This window comes from Oryx dammah, unplaced genomic scaffold (genome assembly GCF_014754425.2).
Source record: "Oryx dammah isolate SB20612 unplaced genomic scaffold, SCBI_Odam_1.1 HiC_scaffold_22, whole genome shotgun sequence".
NCBI lineage: Eukaryota > Metazoa > Chordata > Mammalia > Artiodactyla > Bovidae > Oryx > Oryx dammah.
This window is the reverse complement of record NW_024070206.1, coordinates 13575609-13595491: the sequence shown is the minus strand read 5'-3', so window position 1 is coordinate 13595491 and position 19883 is coordinate 13575609. Positions and strand designations below refer to the sequence as shown.

The following is a 19883-nucleotide window of genomic DNA, read 5'->3' as shown; positions in this document are numbered from 1 at the left end:
AGTTAAAGTGGTTAAGGTGGTAGATCTTATATTATGTGCATTGAGCCACAATAAAAATGTTTTGAAAAAAAATCTTACTTGGGGAGATCTAACATTCTCTGGGTGTAAGAGAGTGATGACAAAACAGTGGTCCGCTCCAAGTAAGCTGAATTTGTAAGGCCGTCCTGGAGGAAGGCGTGAGCGTCACTCTGGGTATCGTCTTTGGAAGCAGGGTTGGGTTTGTTTGATCTTTTTTTTTTTTTTTGACCTTTGCTTTAGAAGTCATTTGGAAATGCTGCATTTACTGATAATTATCTTTGAGGCCTGGGAAGGGTGTCGTGAACAAGCCAGTTGACGTCTCAGGAGGATGGAGGCTGTCCTCATGTGGGGGTTGATTAATATTAATAGAAGGTGAGTCGTTCCAGCTGCCTGCAATGTCAAAGCTGCATTTGAAGCGAGCAGGACACCAGGAGTTGGGGTGGGTAGGGTGATAAGGCAGTTCACAGAAGGACAAGAGGGACTGATCCTGGAGCACAAGCGGCCACCTAATTAGAGGATGTGAATCAGGCTGCAGTTGATTAGTGATGTCTGCCACTGGTGGGAGAGGGGGTGATCTCAGCACAGGTGCCAGTGAGGAACCACCCACAGCAGTTGGCTCTTCACGCTCAAGTATCTTTTTATTCGAGTCTGAGGACTCTGAAGTCTAAAATGGTGACGTAACTTCCCTGAGGTCACATGGGTCATTATGACAAGAGGAGAACGCCTGTTTGAGGAAGACAGTGAAAGTCTCTTGAAGGGTATGAATAATGGTGTTGGCAAGGTGGGGCGGGGACACAGTTCAACCCACAGCAATCACTGAGGAGCACTTGGGAGGCCCCTGGTAGGCCCTGACCAGGACCAAGAGGGGGTGATGTTGGGGACCACTGACTCGCCTGCCTGGGGGGCCCCTTGACACACTGCTGGGCTCCCTGTGCAAACCCAGGAGGTCTTCAGGTCACCCGGCATGCCTCACCGTGTCCTTCCAGGGCCCCTTTCCACCCCTTGGCCCCCTTTTCCAGGATGACTGTGCCCCTCCTTTTCCCTCTGCTCACCTGACCCCCCGAATCCTTACTCAGGGGAGCCCCTCTCTGTTCCTCAGGAAAGTTGCCCATGCCTTGGCCCCACTGTGGCAGCTTGAATCAGTGACTATTTATCATGGGTGTGTCATCCCCTGCCGTTCTTCGCCAGCAAGGCCTGGGAAACACTTTTGTGTTCTCAGCACCTGCCCAGGCCCAGGCCTGTGGAAAGATCTCAAAGGAAGATTTCCTGGTATATGAGCTTGCGGATCTGAGAAGTGACAAGTCCCGGAATCATCATAAAAATAAAGCTGGGGATTCTACCAGGAATCCAACCAGAATGTCATAGCACCCAGAGAAGAAAGAGCATCCAGCTCAGTGGATTTTCACAAACTGGACACACTCAGGAAAGCAGCGCCTAGATTCAGAACAGACATTACCAGCCCCCAGGACCCCCTGAGGCCCTTTTCCAGTTACTGTCCAAATTCCATCTCCATACATTAGTTTGCCTGTTCTTGAACTTTATATAAATTGAGTCAGAGAGTGGGTGCTCTTGTGTCTAGACTCTTTTATTCCCCTCTACGCTTGTGGGCTTATTTCTGTTGCTGCGTATTGTTTTAGCTTGTTTATTCTCACTGTGTGTCATATTCCAGTATGTGAACACACCACAGCTAATTTGTCTGTTTCACCTGTTGCTAGGCATTCCAGTGGCCTCCAGCTGGTAGCTATTATGAATGAGGCAGTGCTGTATTCTATGCTGTAAATGGCTTCTGAACATCTGTGCACATTTCGGCTGTGTTTGTACCTGGGAGTGGAGTCCTGGGTTATAAGGCATGAACATGGTCAGCTTCAATCGAGGTGGAAGTACTGTTTTTAAAGAGTGTGGTGATGGAAAAAAAGCCTGTGGGGGTCATGACATTACCGAGCCAAACTTGGGTCTGCTTGCCTACGTACACGAAAACCAATGTACCGATTCTGGGTTGTGGTGAGGCCAAGTGAGGTGAAGTGAAAGTCGCTCAGTCGTGTCCAACTCTTTGCTACCCCATAGACTACATAGCTATGCAGCCCATGGAATTCTCCAGGCCGGAATACTGGAGTGGGTAGCCTTTGCCTTCTCCAGGGGATCAAACCCAGGTCTCCTGCATTGCAGGTGGATTCTTTACCAGCTGAGCCACAAGGGAAGCCCACTCCAATACTGGAGTAGGTAGCCTATCCCTTCTCCAGGGGTTCTTCCCGACCCAGGAATCGAACTAGGGTCTCCTACATTGCAGGTGGATTCTTTACTAACTGAGCTATCAGGGAAGCAAAGTGATGAAGCAGCGTGCAGCGTTTATTGCGGTTGCCAAGTAAGGTGTCCAGGAGAACTAGTGCTTAAAAGTCCCAACGTCCCCATAGGCCTTCAGGGAAAGGATTTTAAAGACAGGGTGAGGGAGGGGGGTTGTGAGGTGTGTGATCAGCTCAAAGACATTCTTCTGATTGGTTGGTGGTGAGGTAATTTGGCGTCAGCATCACCAGCCTTCTGGTTCCAGCCCATCTGGAATCTCTGTGCTTGTGGTCAACATGCAGTTAACATCTTCCACCTGGTGGGGGTTAAGTGTCTGCAGAGCAGCTCAAAGGACATGATTCAGAATATTATCTGTAGACCTTGAGGAAGAACTAAAGGTCCTAGCATTTTTTTTAATGGCTAAGCTATTATTATTTTATCTTGCTTGTGCATTTTCTCATTTCTCTGTTAAATTTACTCTTTGGAACTTGGGAAAGGCCTAAGAGGCTAAAGTCTTTCTACAGACAAGAGGCAGGGGGAGGAACATAGGAGGAGGTTGGGTCTGTTCTGGGAAGGCCCCATAGGATCCTGCTTAGTTTCAAAGAGGGATGGTGGCATCTGGAGTAAAGACGGGGAACTGGTAAACTTGTGGCAGAGACCATCAGCCAAGGGGCAGATTGCAGAAGCCGGGTCATGTCTGTGGGATGAATCACATAGGGAACATCAGAGGATAAAGACCAGAGCATTAGAAAAGTTCCTTTGCTGGAATTGTTGGTCCGTGGGGGCTTCTTGGGCTTCTCTAGTAGCTCAGCAGTAAAGAGTCTGCTTATGATCAAGGAGATGCCTTGGTCAAAAAGATCCTCCGAACAAGAAAATGGTAACCCCCTCCAGTATTCTTGCTTGGAGAATCCCATGGACAGAGGAGCCTGGTGGGCTACAGTCCCTGGGGTCGCAAGAATCGGACAAGACCGGAGCAACTAAACCACCACCTTGGGGGTGTCTTGATGCTGCCTGATTTCAGGGTGTGGGGCTTAATTCCAAAGGAAGTCAGCCTCCCAGCAGACCTTCCTGCGCGCCTGGCTCCACAGAGTCCCTGCCTGGGGAGACGCCCCACCATCAGACTGGCAGTGCTGGAGGCAGCTCACCAGTGCAGAGGCTTTGAGGAGGGAGCCACGGGCTGGCACGGCAGAGCCCTGGGCTGCCCTGCACCTGACCACACAGATCTGCCAAACACTGTCGAAGTGAGGGCCTGTGCCTGGGGGAGGCCAGGGTCCCCCTGACTCATACACTCTGCTTACACCCGCTGGGACCCTTCAGCGGCCCCCTCCAATGTCCAGGCGGCTCAAGGGGACAGGGCTCTGCCATCCTCTCTGGGATTGGGCCTTCTGCCCACTTGTTCCGTGTCCTGGCTGGGCAAATAACGCCCCTCTTTCATCCTCCATGTCTTCCAGAATGGCAGCAAAGACACCTCTCTGGACATGCTGGGCACAGATATCTGGGCTGCCAACACCTTCGATTCCTTCAGGTGAGCTCCCCTTCCTCTTGTGTGTGTGTGGCTCCAGCTGGGACCCTGGCTTCCTGGTCCTTATTCCCTGAGGGGCCCTTTGGGGGCCAAGTTCATGTTGAGAGTTCGTTGCCCTAGAAGTGGAGGGGGGTGAAGTAGAGAGGATGAGGCTGAAGGAAGGAGGGGAGAGAGAGAAGGAAGGAGACAGCTGGGGTGGGGTCCAAGGGAAGGAGAGGAGAGACGAGAAGATGCAGAGAGAAGAGTGTGAAAGGGAGAGACAGATGCCCTAGTCCGACCCCAGGGAGGGGGGCGGTGCTGGGGAGGTGGAGGACAGAGCAGAGCGGTGCCCGGTACATGTTAGACAAGCTGGTGTGGAGCGGGGGCTGCCCCAGGGAGAGGCCTGGAGAAAAGGAAGGACTGTCAGTGCTTCCAGCTCTTGGAGGTTTCTGATGGGCCACGCCACAAGGGCAGGCGTTGGCCAGACTTCCCGAGGACGTGGGCTCAGTGCCCCTGAAGGGTTTGCTGATGAGCACCTGTCATGGTGTCCGTCCCTTTTGGGAGTGACAGCTCAAGCCACAGATGACCCTTTAGCTCAGCTGTGCCCCCGGCCCCAGAGCTGGTCAACTCTGGGTGTGCTCCCGGCGCACCCTGGCTCCGGCTTGCTCAGCACGGAAGCGCCATCGGTCTCCCCCCGAGACCGGTACTCAGGGGACTTGGCCCCCTGCTTCCCCACTGACAGACTCAACCCCAGACTTTCTGGTGTTTTAGGGGGACCGCTCGCTGAGAGCGGGGGTCAGGCCCACACTTGTGTGTTTTATAGGCATCCATTATCTCAGAGCAGGGTTAAAGAAGGGGAAGGCTTCGTAGGCAGGCCCCTGCCCCATGATCCGTGAGCACAGGGCTGACGTGCCAGGCTCTGTTCCGAGTGAGGGGTCCCCACCTGGCCCTGCCTGTGGCCGGTGGGCACCTCCCCTTCCTGCCCACCCCTTTCTGAGCTGCTTCCCCTCTTGGCGCCTCCCCCAGGGTGTCCCCTGGGGCGTCTTATCTCCATCACTAATGGGACTCATCCCCTTTCTCGCCTTCTAGTGGTGCCACCTGGGACCTGCAGCCTGAAAAGCTGGACTTCACCCAGTTTCACAGGAAGCTTCGACACACGCCCAAGCAGCCCCTGCCACACATCGACCGGGAAGGGTAAGCGGCAGCCAGGGGCTCTCACAGAGCGGCCAGTGAGGCGGGGGACAGCTGTGTCCCTCCGGGAGCTGGGGGATGGGGGACCTTTCCCCTGCAGGCTGATGCCCAGAGAGGCTCACTGGTTCAAACCTGCAGGTACACTGGCCTCTCCCTGGACCCCTGCACCCTTCACTGCCCAGCCCCCGTGAGCCATACTGCCTGCTCGCCTTCCTGACCTCTCACAGTGACCCTGCTTGGCCGTGGTCCAGCGCAGCAGCTGAGACCCGCTGATGGGAGCGGAGATGGATGGGTCCACCCCCAGGGTCTCAGGTTCAGGAGGTCTGGGGGGTGGGGCCCGGAGGGTTTGCATGTCTAACGAGTCCTCAGGAAATGCTGCTGCTGCTCCCCCAGAGCCCCCGCTCTAAGAGCCTCCGCGGTCCCTGCTGGTTTTCCTCACTGTCCCCTTTACTTAGTTCACGCATCACTGTCCACTTCTGCTTTGAGAGATGGTTGCAGGGACTTCCCGGGCAGTCCAGTGGTTAGCACTCTGTGCTTGCTCTGCAGGTGAAACAAGTTAGATCCCTGGTCCAGGACTTAAGATCCTGCATGCTGTATGTTTCGGCCAAAAAAAGATGGTGTCAGGGCCTGGGCTGACTCTGGACAGGAAAGTGACTCCAGACAGACATGGGGCGGGGGGTGGTGGTGTGTGAGACGGATTGCTTTTCTTCCTTACTTTTAAAATAATTTTTGTTGTTGTTCCATCACTCAGTCGTGTCCGACTCTTTACAATGCCATGGACTGTAGCACACCAGGCTTCCCTCTCCTTCACCATCTCCCATAGCTTGCTCAAACTCATGTCCATTGAGTCAGTGCTGCTGACTTAAAATTCACATAACATATTATTAACCCTTTGAAGGTATTCAACTCAGTGGCATTTAGTACATTGAGAATGCTGTGTAACCACCACCTCTCTCTAGTTCCCAAACTAGATGGTAATCCTATGTTTGAACTTTCTGAGGAACAGCTACATTGTTTACCACAGCAGCTGAATATTTCACATTGCCAGCAGCAGCATGCAGGGGATCCGATTTCTTCACGTTCTCACCAACACTTGTTGTTTTCCATTTTTTTTAAAGTCTACCCATGGCTTTTTATTTCTTCCTTCCAGTCCTTACCCAACCACCCTTGTCTCCCTGTGACTTCAGATCTAAATATAACTGGCATTGTGGGCTGCATTCCTGCATCTCACCTGGCCGCCACTAACTCCGCCCACCGCACCCACCCCAAGTGGTCACCCCCCTCTTGGCAGTGGTCTCCTTGCAGTGTCAGTGACAAAACCTGAGAGGGAGATGCTCGAATCCTTATTTCAAAGATGAAACGCAGCTCGGAGACGCACAGTAACCTGCCCAGGAACAGAACCGTGGTTTAAGTCCTTCTGATACCATCCAGTGTTCAGGGTCAAGGATACCAGAGTATCCTTGAGTTGGCTTGATCCCCTTAACTTTTTATGTAAAATGGCATGCATATTTTGGGGGGCAGAGGCCCAGACACTTGTATCAGACTTTCCCAGGGGACCCTGTCCTCTCTCTGCTTGTGTGGTTTCTATACGAACTTTTGGGATGATTTTTGGGGATGGAGAGAGGAGATGCCCTTGAACATGGAGGCACCCTGTTAGGAGGAGATAGTGCCAAGCAGAGACCCAACCGCAGGGCTTCCTTGACCCTGCCTCACTCACGCCCGTCCATCCGCTCACCTGCTGACCGTCCCCTCCGTCCTCCCCCTCGGCAGTGCTGGGGGCATCTCCTCCTGAGCTGCTGGACTACACAAGGCTGGGCCCTCCAGGCTTCTGAGTTTAGGAAAGCTGACCTTTCTTCAGTTTAAGTTGGCTTAAAGCTCAACATTCAGAAAACTAAGATCATGGCATCCGGTCCCATCACTTCACAGCAAATAGATGAGGAAACAGTGAAAACAGTGAGAGACTTCATTTTGGGGGGCTCCAAAATCACTGCAGATGGTGACTATAGCCATGAAATCAAAAGACACTTACTCCTTGGAAGGAAAGTTATGACCAACCTAGACAGCATTTTAAAAAGCAGAGTCATTACTTTGCCAACAAAGGTCCGTCTAGTTAAGGCTATGGTTTTTCCAGTAGTCACGTATGGATGTGAGAGTTGGACTATAAAGAAAGCTGAGTGCCGAAGAATTGATGCTTTTGAACTGTTGTGCTGGAGAAGACTCTTGAGAGTTCTTTGGCCTGCAAGGAGATCTAACCAGTCCATCTTAAAGGAGATCAGTCCTGGATGTTCATTGGAAGGACTGATGCTGAAGCTGAAACTCCAGTACTTTGGCCACCTGATGTGAAGAGCTGACTCATTGGAAAAGTCCCTGATGCTGGTAAAGATTGAGGGCAGGAGGAGAAGGGGACGACAGAGGATGAGATGGTTGGGTGGCATCACTGACTCAATGGACATGAGTTTGGGTAGGCTCCATGAACTGGTGATGGACAGGGAGGCCTGGTGTGCTGCAGCTCATGGGGTTACAAAGAGTCGGACATAACTGAGCGACTGAACTGAACTGACCTTTGCCCAGGTCAAGTTCAGGAGCTGTTTTTCTGCAGAAGTGATGCTCCTGCCTTCCCTGAAGTGTGGGCCAGTTGGAGCTTCCAGTGTGCCTTGGGAAAGGAAGGAGTAGTTTGCACCTCTGAAGCCTGGTCACAAGGCTGGCTGAGTCCCCAAATGGTGAGGAACACACACAGTATACCATACAGTCCCTTCTCAGAAGTATTTTTATCCACTCTACTGTTAAAAGGAGACATGAGCCCATTCATAATTGAGACTGTGTGTACACACTCAGAGTACCCAGTGTAAACTAAGGGCTGGGTGCAAGTTAAATAAAGTAAATGCAGAGCGGGGCAGAGAAGCCAGCGGTGGAGGGGGGCTGATGCACAGTCTGGGGAAGGCTTCCGAGAGACGTGGCGTTTCCCTGGGACGCGCTTGTCTCTCATCTTTCCCCTGGGAGCACATGGACGGTGAAACCACTAGGGAAACTGAGGCCCAGAGGACAGAAGTGATGACACTGCCTCATGGACTGAGACTGTCTAGTGGGGATCGAGTGGTGAAGCCAGGTTTTCCGAAGGTGTCTGCACCAGTTCATGCAAATTAACATCATAACAAAATACAGTTTGGCAGCAGTAACAAATGACTGTCCAGAGAGAGAAAGGTTCCCCTATTGCTGAGGGCCCTTGTCCCTTCTGGATCTGGAGGAACTGGCCACACCCACTCATCACCAGGCTTACTCACTGAGAGGAGCCGCCCAGATTGGCTGACAGTCTCCCCACCCACCAGACACATGGGGTGTGTGTGTGTGTGTGTGTGTGTGTGTGTGTGTGAGAGACACCGTGTGTGTGTGTGAGATACCTGGTGTGTGTATGTGTGTGACACCTGGTGTGTGTGTGTGACACCTGGAGGGTGTGTATGTATGACACATGGGGTGTGTGTGTGTGTGTGACACCTGGTGTGTGTGTGTGTGACACCTGGTGTGTGTGTGTGTGTGTGAAACACCTGGTGTGTGTGTGTGTGAGACACCTGGGGGGTGTGTATGTGTGTGACACCTGGGGGGGTGTGGGTGTGTGTGCACGCACACTTTGTCATGTCCGACTCTTTGGCCCATGTACTGTAGCCCACCAGACTCCTCTGTCCATGGGATTTCCCAGGCAAGAATACTGGAGTGAGTTGCCATTTCTTCCTCAAGGGGATCTTCCTGACCCAGGGAGCGAACCCGTGTCTCTTGGGTCTCCTGCATTGGCAGGCGGATTCCTTACCACTGGCTCTCTGGCCAAATCCCATCTCTCTTGTGTGGCTGGGGAGTTTGGGTGCAGCACCCTGTGGCCACCTTGTGGCTGAGCCAGGAGCCGTGTTCCCCCTTAGGGTCTGGCAGTACTGGGGATGCGCTTGACATACCCAGCCTCTGCAGCAGCCCTTGGAAGTAGGGTACCACCCGGTTGCCAAGGCTTCCCACAGCCCACGTTTCCATGGAGGGACAGAAATCAGAGAAGGCTGTTGCCTTGGAAACCCTGTTGGCAGCAGTGACTCAGCTGGTCTGTAGCCACCTTAAGACCTCCTCCAACGTGCCTGGCCCTCCAGGGAGTTCTGAGCCCTAGACCTAGGGAGACAGCAGCCCTCCCTGCTGATTGGACCCTAGAGGCTGCTGAGGTGAGAATAAAGGGCCCAGGCAAGCTAGGCAAGTGTCTGAGTGGGGCTGGAGTCAGAGGTGCGGTCCTGTGCACGTGACCTGGGGGTGGGGGGTTAGCCGTTCCCACCGGCCAGAGTCTCCGGTTCCCTCCTTCCGCGCTGCCAGGACTCACAGGGAACACAGGTGACTTCAACCAGTCGGTTCCTTTGCGGGCCAGCCTGTTTCTACCAGGCAGATTTGTTAGCTGAAAGGCATGTCTCCAGACCTCTGTCCAGCTCTGCAGTCCTGCACCATCACCACTAGGGTGGGGCCGGAAGGGGCAAGAAAGTCCCCTGACACCCCTCTCCCACCCCAGCTGCACCGGCGGAACCCGCGCTGTGCTTCCAGAGCGGGCCCTGCAATTCCTCTTGCCCCTGGGCCCCACGCTTGCCCCCCACCCACCTCCCGCTAGAACCCGGGCCTTCTTGCTGGCTGCCGGTGTTTCGCTCCAGGCCTCTGCCTGGGACTTTCTCCCAGATGCTCTGCTGGGCCAGCGCCCCTCCCAGCTCCGCTCCCTCCGCCCCGGGCCGCTCTGGGTGCTGCTCCTCTGAGCTCCGGCCGCTCTCACCCTGCTCTTGCTGCCGGCCTGTGACCCCGAGGGCCCAGCCCGAGACAGAGCCCCCAAGGACAGAAGCGTGTGTTGAAGGGAGCGTCGATCATACCCCCGCCTCTTCCCCTCTGACTTCCCCAAGCCCTGGTGGGTTTCGCAGCCACGGTTTCCCTTGGGGATCCAGGGCTTCTCAGTCTGTAGGACTTTGGGCTACAGTCCATGGGGTCGCAAAGAGTCGGACACGACTGAGCGACGTCGCTTCGCTTCGCTTCGCTTCGCTTATCTCGTGCTGCCCCCTGCTGGTGCTCAGGCTCAGCGCCCTCTTAGTCCGGAGTTAAGGACTCCTGTGAGCCGCCTGAGGGCAGGAGCCACGTGGGATTTATTTTCCACGACCCCAAGAAAGGTCGGCAGATCCCCAAACACAAGAGATTCTGTGGAAATATTTAATGAAATAAACCGATTACTCTGAAATTTGAGGGTTGCATTAACTGCAGCTGGAAAACGCTGCCACCAGCCCATTGGGCAGCTCTTGCCACAACCTGGGCTAATAATAATACATTTCTCTGGTGGCTCAGTGGTAGTAAAGAAACTGCCTGCCAATACAGAAGGTTTGGGTTCGATCCCTGGGTGGGGAAGATCGCCTGGGGAAGGAAATGGCAACCCACTCCAGTACCCTTACCTGGGAAATCCCGTGGACAGAGGAGCTCGGTGGGCTACAGTCTACCAGGTTGCAAAGAGTCAGACACGACTGTGAGAAAATAATTGCAGAAGTGGAGAGTAACACTCACTAGGCTCTGAGCATACACCAGTCCCAGTGTAACTGCTTGCCGCCCGTCGTCTAAACTCAGCACAGATTCAGGAGGTAAGAACTATTGTTATTTGCATTTCAAAGGATGATAAACTTGCAGAAAAATTGAGTAACTTGCATGAGACTGTGTTGGCTCTAGAATCTGTGCTGTTACTGCGCTGCTGCTCAGCCCCAGTAACAATAACAACGACAGTAATAGTGGTAGCAGTATTCCTAGTAGCACTAATATTTTTACCTTGTTATTTTATTATAATTTTACTTAATTATTGCCTGTATTTACTGTTACAATATATTCTCTGCATGTACATTTATAATAGTGTTTACTGTATGCTGAGCACAGTTCTAAGCACTTCGGTATATTGACTAATTTAATCCTCCAACTGCCATATGATGTTCAGTTCAGTTCAGTCACTCAGTCATGTGCGACTCTTTGCGACCCCATGAATCCCAGCACACCAGGCCGCCCTGTCCATCACCAACTCCCGGAGTTCACTCAGACTCACGTCCATCAAGTCGGTGATGCCATCCAGCCATCTCATCCTCTGTCGTCCCCTTCTCCTCCTGCCCCCAATCCCTCCCAGCATCAAAGTCTTTCCCAATGAGTCAACTCTTCGCATGAGGTGGCCAGAGTATTGGAGCTTCAGCTTTAGCATCAGTCCTTCCAAAGAACACCCAAGACTGACCTCCCTTAGAATGGACTGGTTGGATCTCCTTGCAGTCCAAGGGACTCTCAAGAGTCTTCTCCAACACCACAGTTCAAAAGCATCAATTCTTCGGCACTCAGCTTTCTTCACAGTCCAACTCTCTCATCCATACATGACACCTGGAAAAACCATAGCCTTGACTAGATGGACCTTTGTTGGCAAAGTAATGTCTCTGCTTTTCAATATGCTATCTAGGTTGGTCATAACTTTTCTTCCAAGGAGCAAGCGTCTTTTAATTTCATGGCTGTAATCACCATCTGCAGTGATTTTGGAGCCCCAAAAAATAAAGTCTGACACTGTTTCCACTGTTTCCCCATCTATTTGCCCTGAAGTGATAGGACCAGATGCCATGATCTTCGTTTTCTGAATGTTGAGTTTTAAGCCAACTTTTTCACTCTTCTCTTTCACTTTCATCAAGAGGCTCTTTAGTTCTTCTTTGCTTTCTGCCATAAGGGTGGTGTCATCTGCATATCTGAGGTTATTGATATTTCTCCCAGCAATCTTGATTCCAGCTTGTGCTTCTTCCAGCCCAGCGTTTCTCATGATGTACTCTGCATAGAAGTTAAATAAGCAGGGTGACAATATACAGCCTTGACATACTCCTTTTCCTATTTGGAACCAGTCTGTTGTTCCATGTCCAGTTCTAACTGTTGCTTCCTGACCTGCATATAGGTTTCTCAAGAGGCAGGTCAGGTGGTCTGGTATTCCCATCTCTTGAAGAATTTTCCACAGTTTATTGTGATCCACACAGTCAAAGGCTTTGGCATAGTCAATAAAGCAGAAACAGATGTTTTTCTGGAACTCTCTTGCTTTTTTGATGATCCAGCGGATGTTGGCAATTTGATCTCTGGTTCCTCTGCCTTTTCTAAAACCAACTTGAACATCTGGAAGTTCATGGTTCATGAATTGCTGAAGCCTGGCTTGGAGAATTTTGAGCGTTACTTTACTAGCATGTGAGATGAGTGCAATTGTGCAGTAGTTTGAGGATTCTTTGGCATTGCCTTTCTTTGGGATTGGAATGAAAACTGACCTTTTCCAGTCCTGTGGCCACTGCTGAGTTTTCCAATTTGCTGGCATATTGAGTGCAACACTTTCACAGCATCATCTTTCGGGATTTAGTAATTATCCCCATTTTACTAATGAGAGAACTTAGGTACAGAGAGAGACAGTGACTTGTACAGCATTTTCCAGTTAGTAAGTGATGCTATTGGGGCTCCAACTCCTGAAATCCGGTTCCAGAGTCTACACCTGATGGGGATGACATGGACATATGCCAGTGAATCCGGGCCAGCACCTCTAGCCTGGAGGTGTGCCCGCCCACAGCAGACGTGCAGACAAAACAGGATTGCTGGACTGGCCCAGAGGCAGGCCCAGGAGGGAGGAAGCTGAATGGGGGCCTTTGTGACCTCAAGAAAGTTGCTCGGTCTGTCTGTTCACTTGCTTTCCCGTTGGTGTAACTGGGCAGGATGATGGGCTTTGCAGGATCTGCGATGCACATACATTCTGGGGCATTCATCGGCAAGGAGTTCAGCATCTTTGTCTGGAAAGATCGGGGGAACTCTGGTACCCTTCACCTCCCTAGGGGTGGGACGTCATGTTAGTGACCCCACCCCACCCCCAGGCCCCACATTCTTGCCTGCATCCAGTCCTTTGTCCTCAAGGAAGGTCTGTGTCCCCAGGCCTGAGGGAGGAGGGTGCTGTCTCTTCCAGGAGGGACAGGGCTGGTTCTGCAGCCTTGAGCAGGGCGGGACCAGGTCTCTCCCGCTCATCTCTGTTCTTCCTCCTTGCTGAGCTGGGACACGATGCTTGAGTGAGCTGCCCTTTCAATGCCCTTATGTCTTTTCTGGCCCAGGTGTGGAAAAGGGAAGCTGGAAGATGGGGACGGAATCAACCTGAACGACATCGAGAAGGTCCTCCCAGCCTGGCAGGTAGGTGCAGGGGCAGTGTCTCCAACAGCCCTCCCCCGCCCTCAGCCTGGACAGGGCCAGCCACAGCCACTGGGTCCTGGCTCTCGCAGGGTATAGCTGGATGTACTGCAATGGTAGGTGGGCCGGGGTGGGTACCCACCTTGGTACAGAGCGTCCCATGGGGATGTGTTGTGGCAGCCTGCACTCAGATGCTGGGGGAGGATGGATGAAATGGCCGGTGCCCTGCAGCCCAGCAAACCTGGGAAGTTTTCGTCCCTTGACCTGAAACCTCTGAGGTGAGGCAAACTGCAGTGTTCTGGTGGAACTGGCAGGGCTGCTTCAGTTTCCAGTGTGGTCAGGGCTATTTTTAGGCCTCTGTGAACAGTGGACTTGTCCGACTAGCCTCCAAATGTCTGCTGCACTTGCTGATTTTGTCATTGATTGGACTCCTTTTCCTGAATGGGGCCAGGCTCCGGAACAAAAGGACTCACTCGGCATAGAGACAGTGAATCCAGGTCCCTAGAGGCTTCTGGTGCTGGGCTTTGGGCAGACACAGTAGGAGTGTAGCTGCTTCTGGGAAAGAGGCGAGACCTCTTGCAGAGAAGAGGAGGAGCTGGGTGGCCGGGCTCCTTGGCGGCCTGCCATGCATGCGCCACGCCACCCTTGCCAGCTTTCTTCTGAGTCAGTCTTGGTACGTCACCTGCATCCATTCTTCTCTTCCCTCTCCATTTGATTCTTTCCCACTTTGTTGCTGAGTGATTATGGGCCTCTTAACAGGAGGCGATAAAATGTATAGTCACGGCCTCAGCAGTCTGACTAAGATGTGACTTGGGCTTGTTTTTCCTTGTGTTTGTATCAGTTCAGTTCAGTCCCTCAGTTGTGTCCGACTCTTTGCGACCCCATGGACTGCAGCATGCCAGGCTTCCCTGTCCATCACCAACTCACCAGCGCCCAGAGCTTACTCAAACTCATGTCCACTGAGTCGGTGATGCCATCCAACCATCTCATCCTCTGTCGTCCCCTTCTCTTCCTGCCTTCAATCATTCCCAGCATCAGGCTCTTTTTAAATCGCTGGGGCTTTATTGAGCTTCTTGGATCTGTAGGTTCATAGCATTCATCAAATTTGGAAACATGTCAACCATTATTCTCCTCACTTCCACTGGAACCCACCCACCTGCTATAATTCCAATTATATGCATGGCATGCTTCTTCATATTTTCCCGTGACTCACCAAAACTCTGCTTGTTTTTTTTTTTTAATGTGTCACATTATTTTAAATTTATTTATTTATGGCTGCGCTGGGTCTTCACTGTTGTGAAAGCACAGGCTCTCTCTAGTTGTGGCAGGTGGTGGCCGCTCTCTCGTTGTGCTGCTGCTGCACACAGGGTCTAGAGCATGGGCTCAGTAGAGTCGTGGCGGGTGTGTTTAGTTACCCCCCAGCATGTGGGATCTTCCTGGACCAGGGATTGGACCCATGTCCCCTGCTTTGGCAGATGGATTCTTTGGGGGGGGGTTTTGCCTTTTTTTTTTTTAATTTAAATTTATTTATTTTAACTGGAGGCTAATTACTTTACAATATTGTATTGGTTCTGCCACACATCAACATGAATCCGTCATGGGCGTACATGTGTTCCCCATCCTGAACCCCCCTCCCACGTCCCTCCCCATACCATCCCTCCGGGTCATCCCAGTGCACCAGCCCTGGCAGATGGATTCTTAACCACTGGACCAACAGAGAAGTCGTGCACTTATTTTTTAGTCTTTTTCTCTGTTTCATTTTGGAGAGTTTCTATTGCTCTGTCTTCAAGTTCAGTAAGCTTTTCTTGTAGTGTCTAATCTACTGTTAATTCTGTCCTGTGTATGTTTCATCTCAGACATTATATGGGTCATCTCTAGAAGTTCAGTGTGGATTTTGTTGTATTTATCTTTTATTTCTGTCCTCTTCATGCTCATGCTTTCTTGTATCTTCTTGGGCATATGGAATAGTTGATTGTAGCTGTTTTAATATCCTCTACTAATTCTGCCATCCATGATGTTTCATAGTCTGTTTCTGTTAATTGATTTTTCTCTTGAGTATGGGGCATATTTTTCCTTACATGCTTAGTAATTTTATATTAGATGCAATATACTAGGAATTTCACATTGTTGGGTACTGAACATTATTATTATTATTTGTTAAAATATTTTGACCTTTATTCCAGAATACAGTTCAATAGAATAGAGTTTGATCCTTTAAAGGCTTGTTTTCTAAGCTTCGTTAGGTGTGAAACCTTTCAAGCAGATTTTGCTCAGGCAATAGTCTTCTGAAGTTGCCACTTGGTGCCTTATGTCCTAGGAGGCATTTCCACCATGTTGGCTGGGAATACAGACTCCTTCCAGCCATGTCTGATCTTAGGGGATTATTCCGTCAATTCACTGCAGGTAGCTTTTCACCAGCCCTGGAAGTTTCCTCACACACTTGTGAAATTTGAGCTTAGCTAAAGACTCAAGTGCTTACAATTTCTGGGTTTTGCTCCGTGGTCAGTTTTATCCTCTCTGGTTCTCTGCCTTCCAAATTCTGGTGCTCCCTGAATTTTGAAGTCTGTCCCCTTAACTTATTGAGACTGTGGGATTCTGTTTGGACTCCTCCCTGCCTAGTAGACTGGAAACTCACCAGGCACCAAGACTGGGGCATGCATGGGGTTACCTCATTATAAGGGAAAGTGGGGTGACTTTACGGTGGAGAAACCTGTCAGGCTCCAGCATGACCAGGCGATCAGAGTTAGCATCATTAGTGTGGGAAGGGTGGATACCTTGTGCCCCTGACGTGCTGCATAGAGAAAGCCCAGCATCATTCCTGGGGTTTTCCTGCCAACAAAATACAGCCTGCGTCTGGTCCCGAGGAACCAAATAGAAGGGCCATCCTTTAAAACTGCTTGGATATGAAAGACAGAGAAAGACTGCGGGGTCTTCAAGAGTACAGGGAATTGAAGCGGCAGACACCAAAATGCAGTGTGTGTTCCTTTCTGAGATCCTGGACCAAAAAAGAAAGAGAGACCTTGTTGGACAGCGGGAGAATGTGAATCGGGGTCTGTGACAGTACTGTTTCTTAGATAGAAGTGTCCTGACTTAGGGGGCTATACGACCATTAGAGGGGTGAGTGTTTTTGAGAAACACTGACTATGATAATTTGAGGGATATGTGATCTCATGTCTGCAATATGTCCTTGAATGGTTTAGAAAAAGATGAGTCATGATGAGTATGTGGATCCACAGATAGGGGGGAGCAGACGTGGTGCGGTCTTAGCAGTCGGGGAGTCCGAGTGAGAAGGATGGGGATGGGGTGGGGATGCTCTGTGTACTGATTTTGCTCAGCCTAAGACTGAGTCACTTTCCTGTGTTTGAAAGAGAACTAATGAGTAGGGCCTAGGACGTGGTGTGTAGGTCAGAGGCACAGAGTAACTGCTAATGAAATTCCCTCTGCTCTAATGAAATGTACTCTGGCGGGTCTGTACTCAATTCTCGTGGTTAATATAAAGCTAACCCTGGTGCCAAAGACAAAAGGTAAAATGCTCAGAAATTGCTGCTTTATCACTGTTCCTAAATGCCTACAGTGCCCGTTATTGGTAGAAAAAATACATTTTCAAGGCACTGGTGTAGGTGAGGAGCACCCCCTGCCCTGGGAGAAGTGTTGACTGACCCCTCAGTGGCCTTTGAGCCAGAGGCCTGGGGCATCCTGGAAGTTACAGGTGTGACTGCACCTCCTCTTGGGGGACTGTTTGCCAGCTCCTTGGGGAGCAGAGTGGAGGGCCTCGAAGTCCTCCTAGAATGGAGAGGAGAGCTGGGTCCTTACTTGGGGAAGGGGAGGTGCAGCGGATGCAGAGGTGAAGGGCTTGGTGCCTGGACCTCATGGAATCCTGGCCACGCCACTACGTCGCCAAGGAGTCGGGCTAGTTACTTGGCCTGCTCTGCCTGTTTGCTCCTGTGTACAACAGGATGATGAGAGTGGACTTCCTGGGGTTGTCCAGGAGGTTGAGCACGTGAATTCACAGGAGGCACTGCCTGCACTGCCTGGCTCGTGGGAGGGGCTCCCTCTGCTGGTGGACAGGCTGTAGGGCCCCCTTTGTTAGGAGGTGGGAGAGGGAACAATTTCCTGTGCCCCCACCCAGCGTGTGCATTTGTCCTGGGTGGCCTGCCACGGAGAGCAGACACGTTGCATCAGAGGTCACGAGACTCACTTTTGAAGCATCCGCCACAAACGTGCCGCGTGACCTTTCCTCTGTGGGCCTTGGTTTACTCACCAGTAAAATGACGCAGTTGGATTAGATCAGAGGTTTGCAAACTGTAAAGCTCTGGGGTTTTCCAGAGCTGTCTCAGGGGCTCTGCTGGTCAGGGGAGTGGGGGAGCTGAAGAAGCAGGCTTCAAGGGACCCCCGCTCAGCCCCACCCAGAACGGCTCTGCCCGTGTCTCTGAATGAGTCTTCTATGAATGGTTTCATTTGAAGAAATGGCTCCCTACTAAGCAGATTTTAAAAATCATCAGACCAAGGTCTCACTCAGGTTTCATATGCTAGGGTTTACCCTCTCCCAGGAACAAGCCATCAGCAAGCATGCTTGGTCTCCAGGGCCCTTGTGGGACATAAGCCCTTAGAGGTGCCGGCGTGGAGGTCTTCACCTCTCGCTTCCACTGGAAGTCAGGATCCACACAGCGGATGGGCTTTGATGCTTGGAACTTACCTACACCACACACTCACACATCACCCACACCACACACCACAACTTCCCTACGCCACACACACACACACACACCACCCACACCACATGCCACACACCACAACTTACCTACACCACACACACACACACACACCATACACTACACACATCACCCACACCACACACACCCTGAACCTGCTTTGCCCCCAGGAAACCACCAACATTTAAGTCTCTGAGCGGCTTTCTGGGTCTTACCCTAGATCCACTGTATTAGTTATCTTTTGAAAGCAAAAGTGTTAGTCAGTCAGTCGTGTCCGACTCTTTGTGACCCCATGGACTGTAGACCATCACGGTCCTCTGTTCATGGAATTCTTCAGTCAAGAATACTGGAATGGGTTGTCATTCTCTTCTCCAAGAGATCTTCCCAATCCAGGGATTGAACTTGGGTCTCCTGCATTGCAGGCAGATTCTTTACCATTTGAGTCACCAGGGAAACCAAGTTATCTACTGCTGTGTAATCAATTCAGTTCAGTCCAGTCACTCAGTTGTGTCTGACTCTTTGCGACCCCATGGACTGCAGCACGCCAGACCTTCCTGTCCATCATGAACTCCCTGAGCTTATTCAAACTCATGTCCATCGAGTCAGTGATACCATCCAACCATCTCATCCTGTGTCATCCCCTTCTCCTCCTGCCTTCAATCTTTCCCAGCATCAGGGTCTTTTCCAATGAGTCAGCTCTTCGCATCAGGTGGCCAAAGTGTTGGAGTTTCAGTTTCAGCATCAGTCCTTCCAGTGCATGTTCAGGACTGATTTCCTTTAAGATGGACTGGTTGGATCTTCTTGCAGTCCAAGGGGAGTCTTCTCCAACACCACAGTTCAAAAGCATCAGTTCTTCAGCACTCAGCTTTCTTTATGGTCCAACTCTCACATCCATACAAGACCACTGGAAAAACCATAGCTTTGACTAGATGGACCTTTCTTGGTAAAATAATGTCTCTGCTTTTCAATATGCTCTCTAGGTTGGTCATAACTTTCCTTCCAAGGAGCAAGCGTCTTTTAATTTCATGGCTGCAGTCACCATCTGCAATGATTTTGGAGCCCCCCAAAATAAAGTCTCTCACTGTTTCCACTGTTTCCCCATCTATTTCCCATGAAGTGATAGGACCAGATGCCATGATCTTCATTTTCTGAATGTTGAGTTTTAAGCCAGCTTTTTCACTCTTCTCTTTCACTTTCATCTAGAGGCTCTTTAGTTCTTCTTTGCTTTCTGCCATAATGGTGGTGTCATCTATATATCTGCGGTTATTGATATTTCTCCAGACACTCTTGATTCCAGCTTGTGCTTCATCCAGCCCAGCATTTCTCATGATGTACTCTGCATAGAAGTTAAATAAGCAGGGTGACAATATTCAGCCTTGACATATTCCTTTCCCGATTTGGAACCAGTCTGTTGTTCCATGTCCAGTTCTAACTGTTGCTTCCTGACCTGCATACAGATTTCTCAGGAGGCAGGTCAGGCAGTCTGGTAGTCCCATCTTTTTAAGAATTTTCCACAGTTTCTTGTGATCCACACAGTCAAAGGCTTGGCATAGTCAATAAAGCAGAAATAGATGTTTTTCTGGAACTCTCTTGCTTTTTTGATGATCCAGCGGATGTTGGCAATTTGATCTCTGGTTCCTCTGCCTTTTCTAAAACCAGCTTGAACATCTGGAAGTTCACGGTTCGTGTACTGTTGAAGCCTGGCTTGGAGAATTTTGAGCATTACTTTACTAGCATGTGAGATGAGTGCAATTGTGCGGTAGTTTGAGCATTCTTTGGCATTGCCTGTCTTTGGGACTGGAGTGAAACTGACCTTTCCCAGTCCTGTGGCTACTGCTGAGTTTTCTAGATTTGCTGGCATACTGAGTGCAGCACTTTCATGGCGTCATCTTTCAGGATTTGAAACAGCTCAACTGGAATTCCATCACCTCCACTAGCTTTGTTCATAGTGATGCTTCCTAAGGCCCACCTGATTTCGCATT

The 19883-nt window shown here is 50.8% G+C and overlaps 1 protein-coding gene across 2 annotated transcripts in view; it reads left to right on the top strand.

The window, feature by feature from the left end:
• Positions 1 to 19883, top strand: part of CTIF (cap binding complex dependent translation initiation factor) — a 324153-nt gene that overhangs the window by 112015 nt on the left and 192255 nt on the right. For both annotated transcript variants that reach the window (XM_040264524.1, XM_040264525.1), the window contains exons 4-6: positions 3750 to 3823; positions 4889 to 4993; positions 13117 to 13192. In XM_040264524.1, coding sequence (XP_040120458.1) covers positions 3750 to 3823; positions 4889 to 4993; positions 13117 to 13192 — 255 coding nt within the window. The remainder of the gene's footprint in view (positions 1 to 3749; positions 3824 to 4888; positions 4994 to 13116; positions 13193 to 19883) is intronic.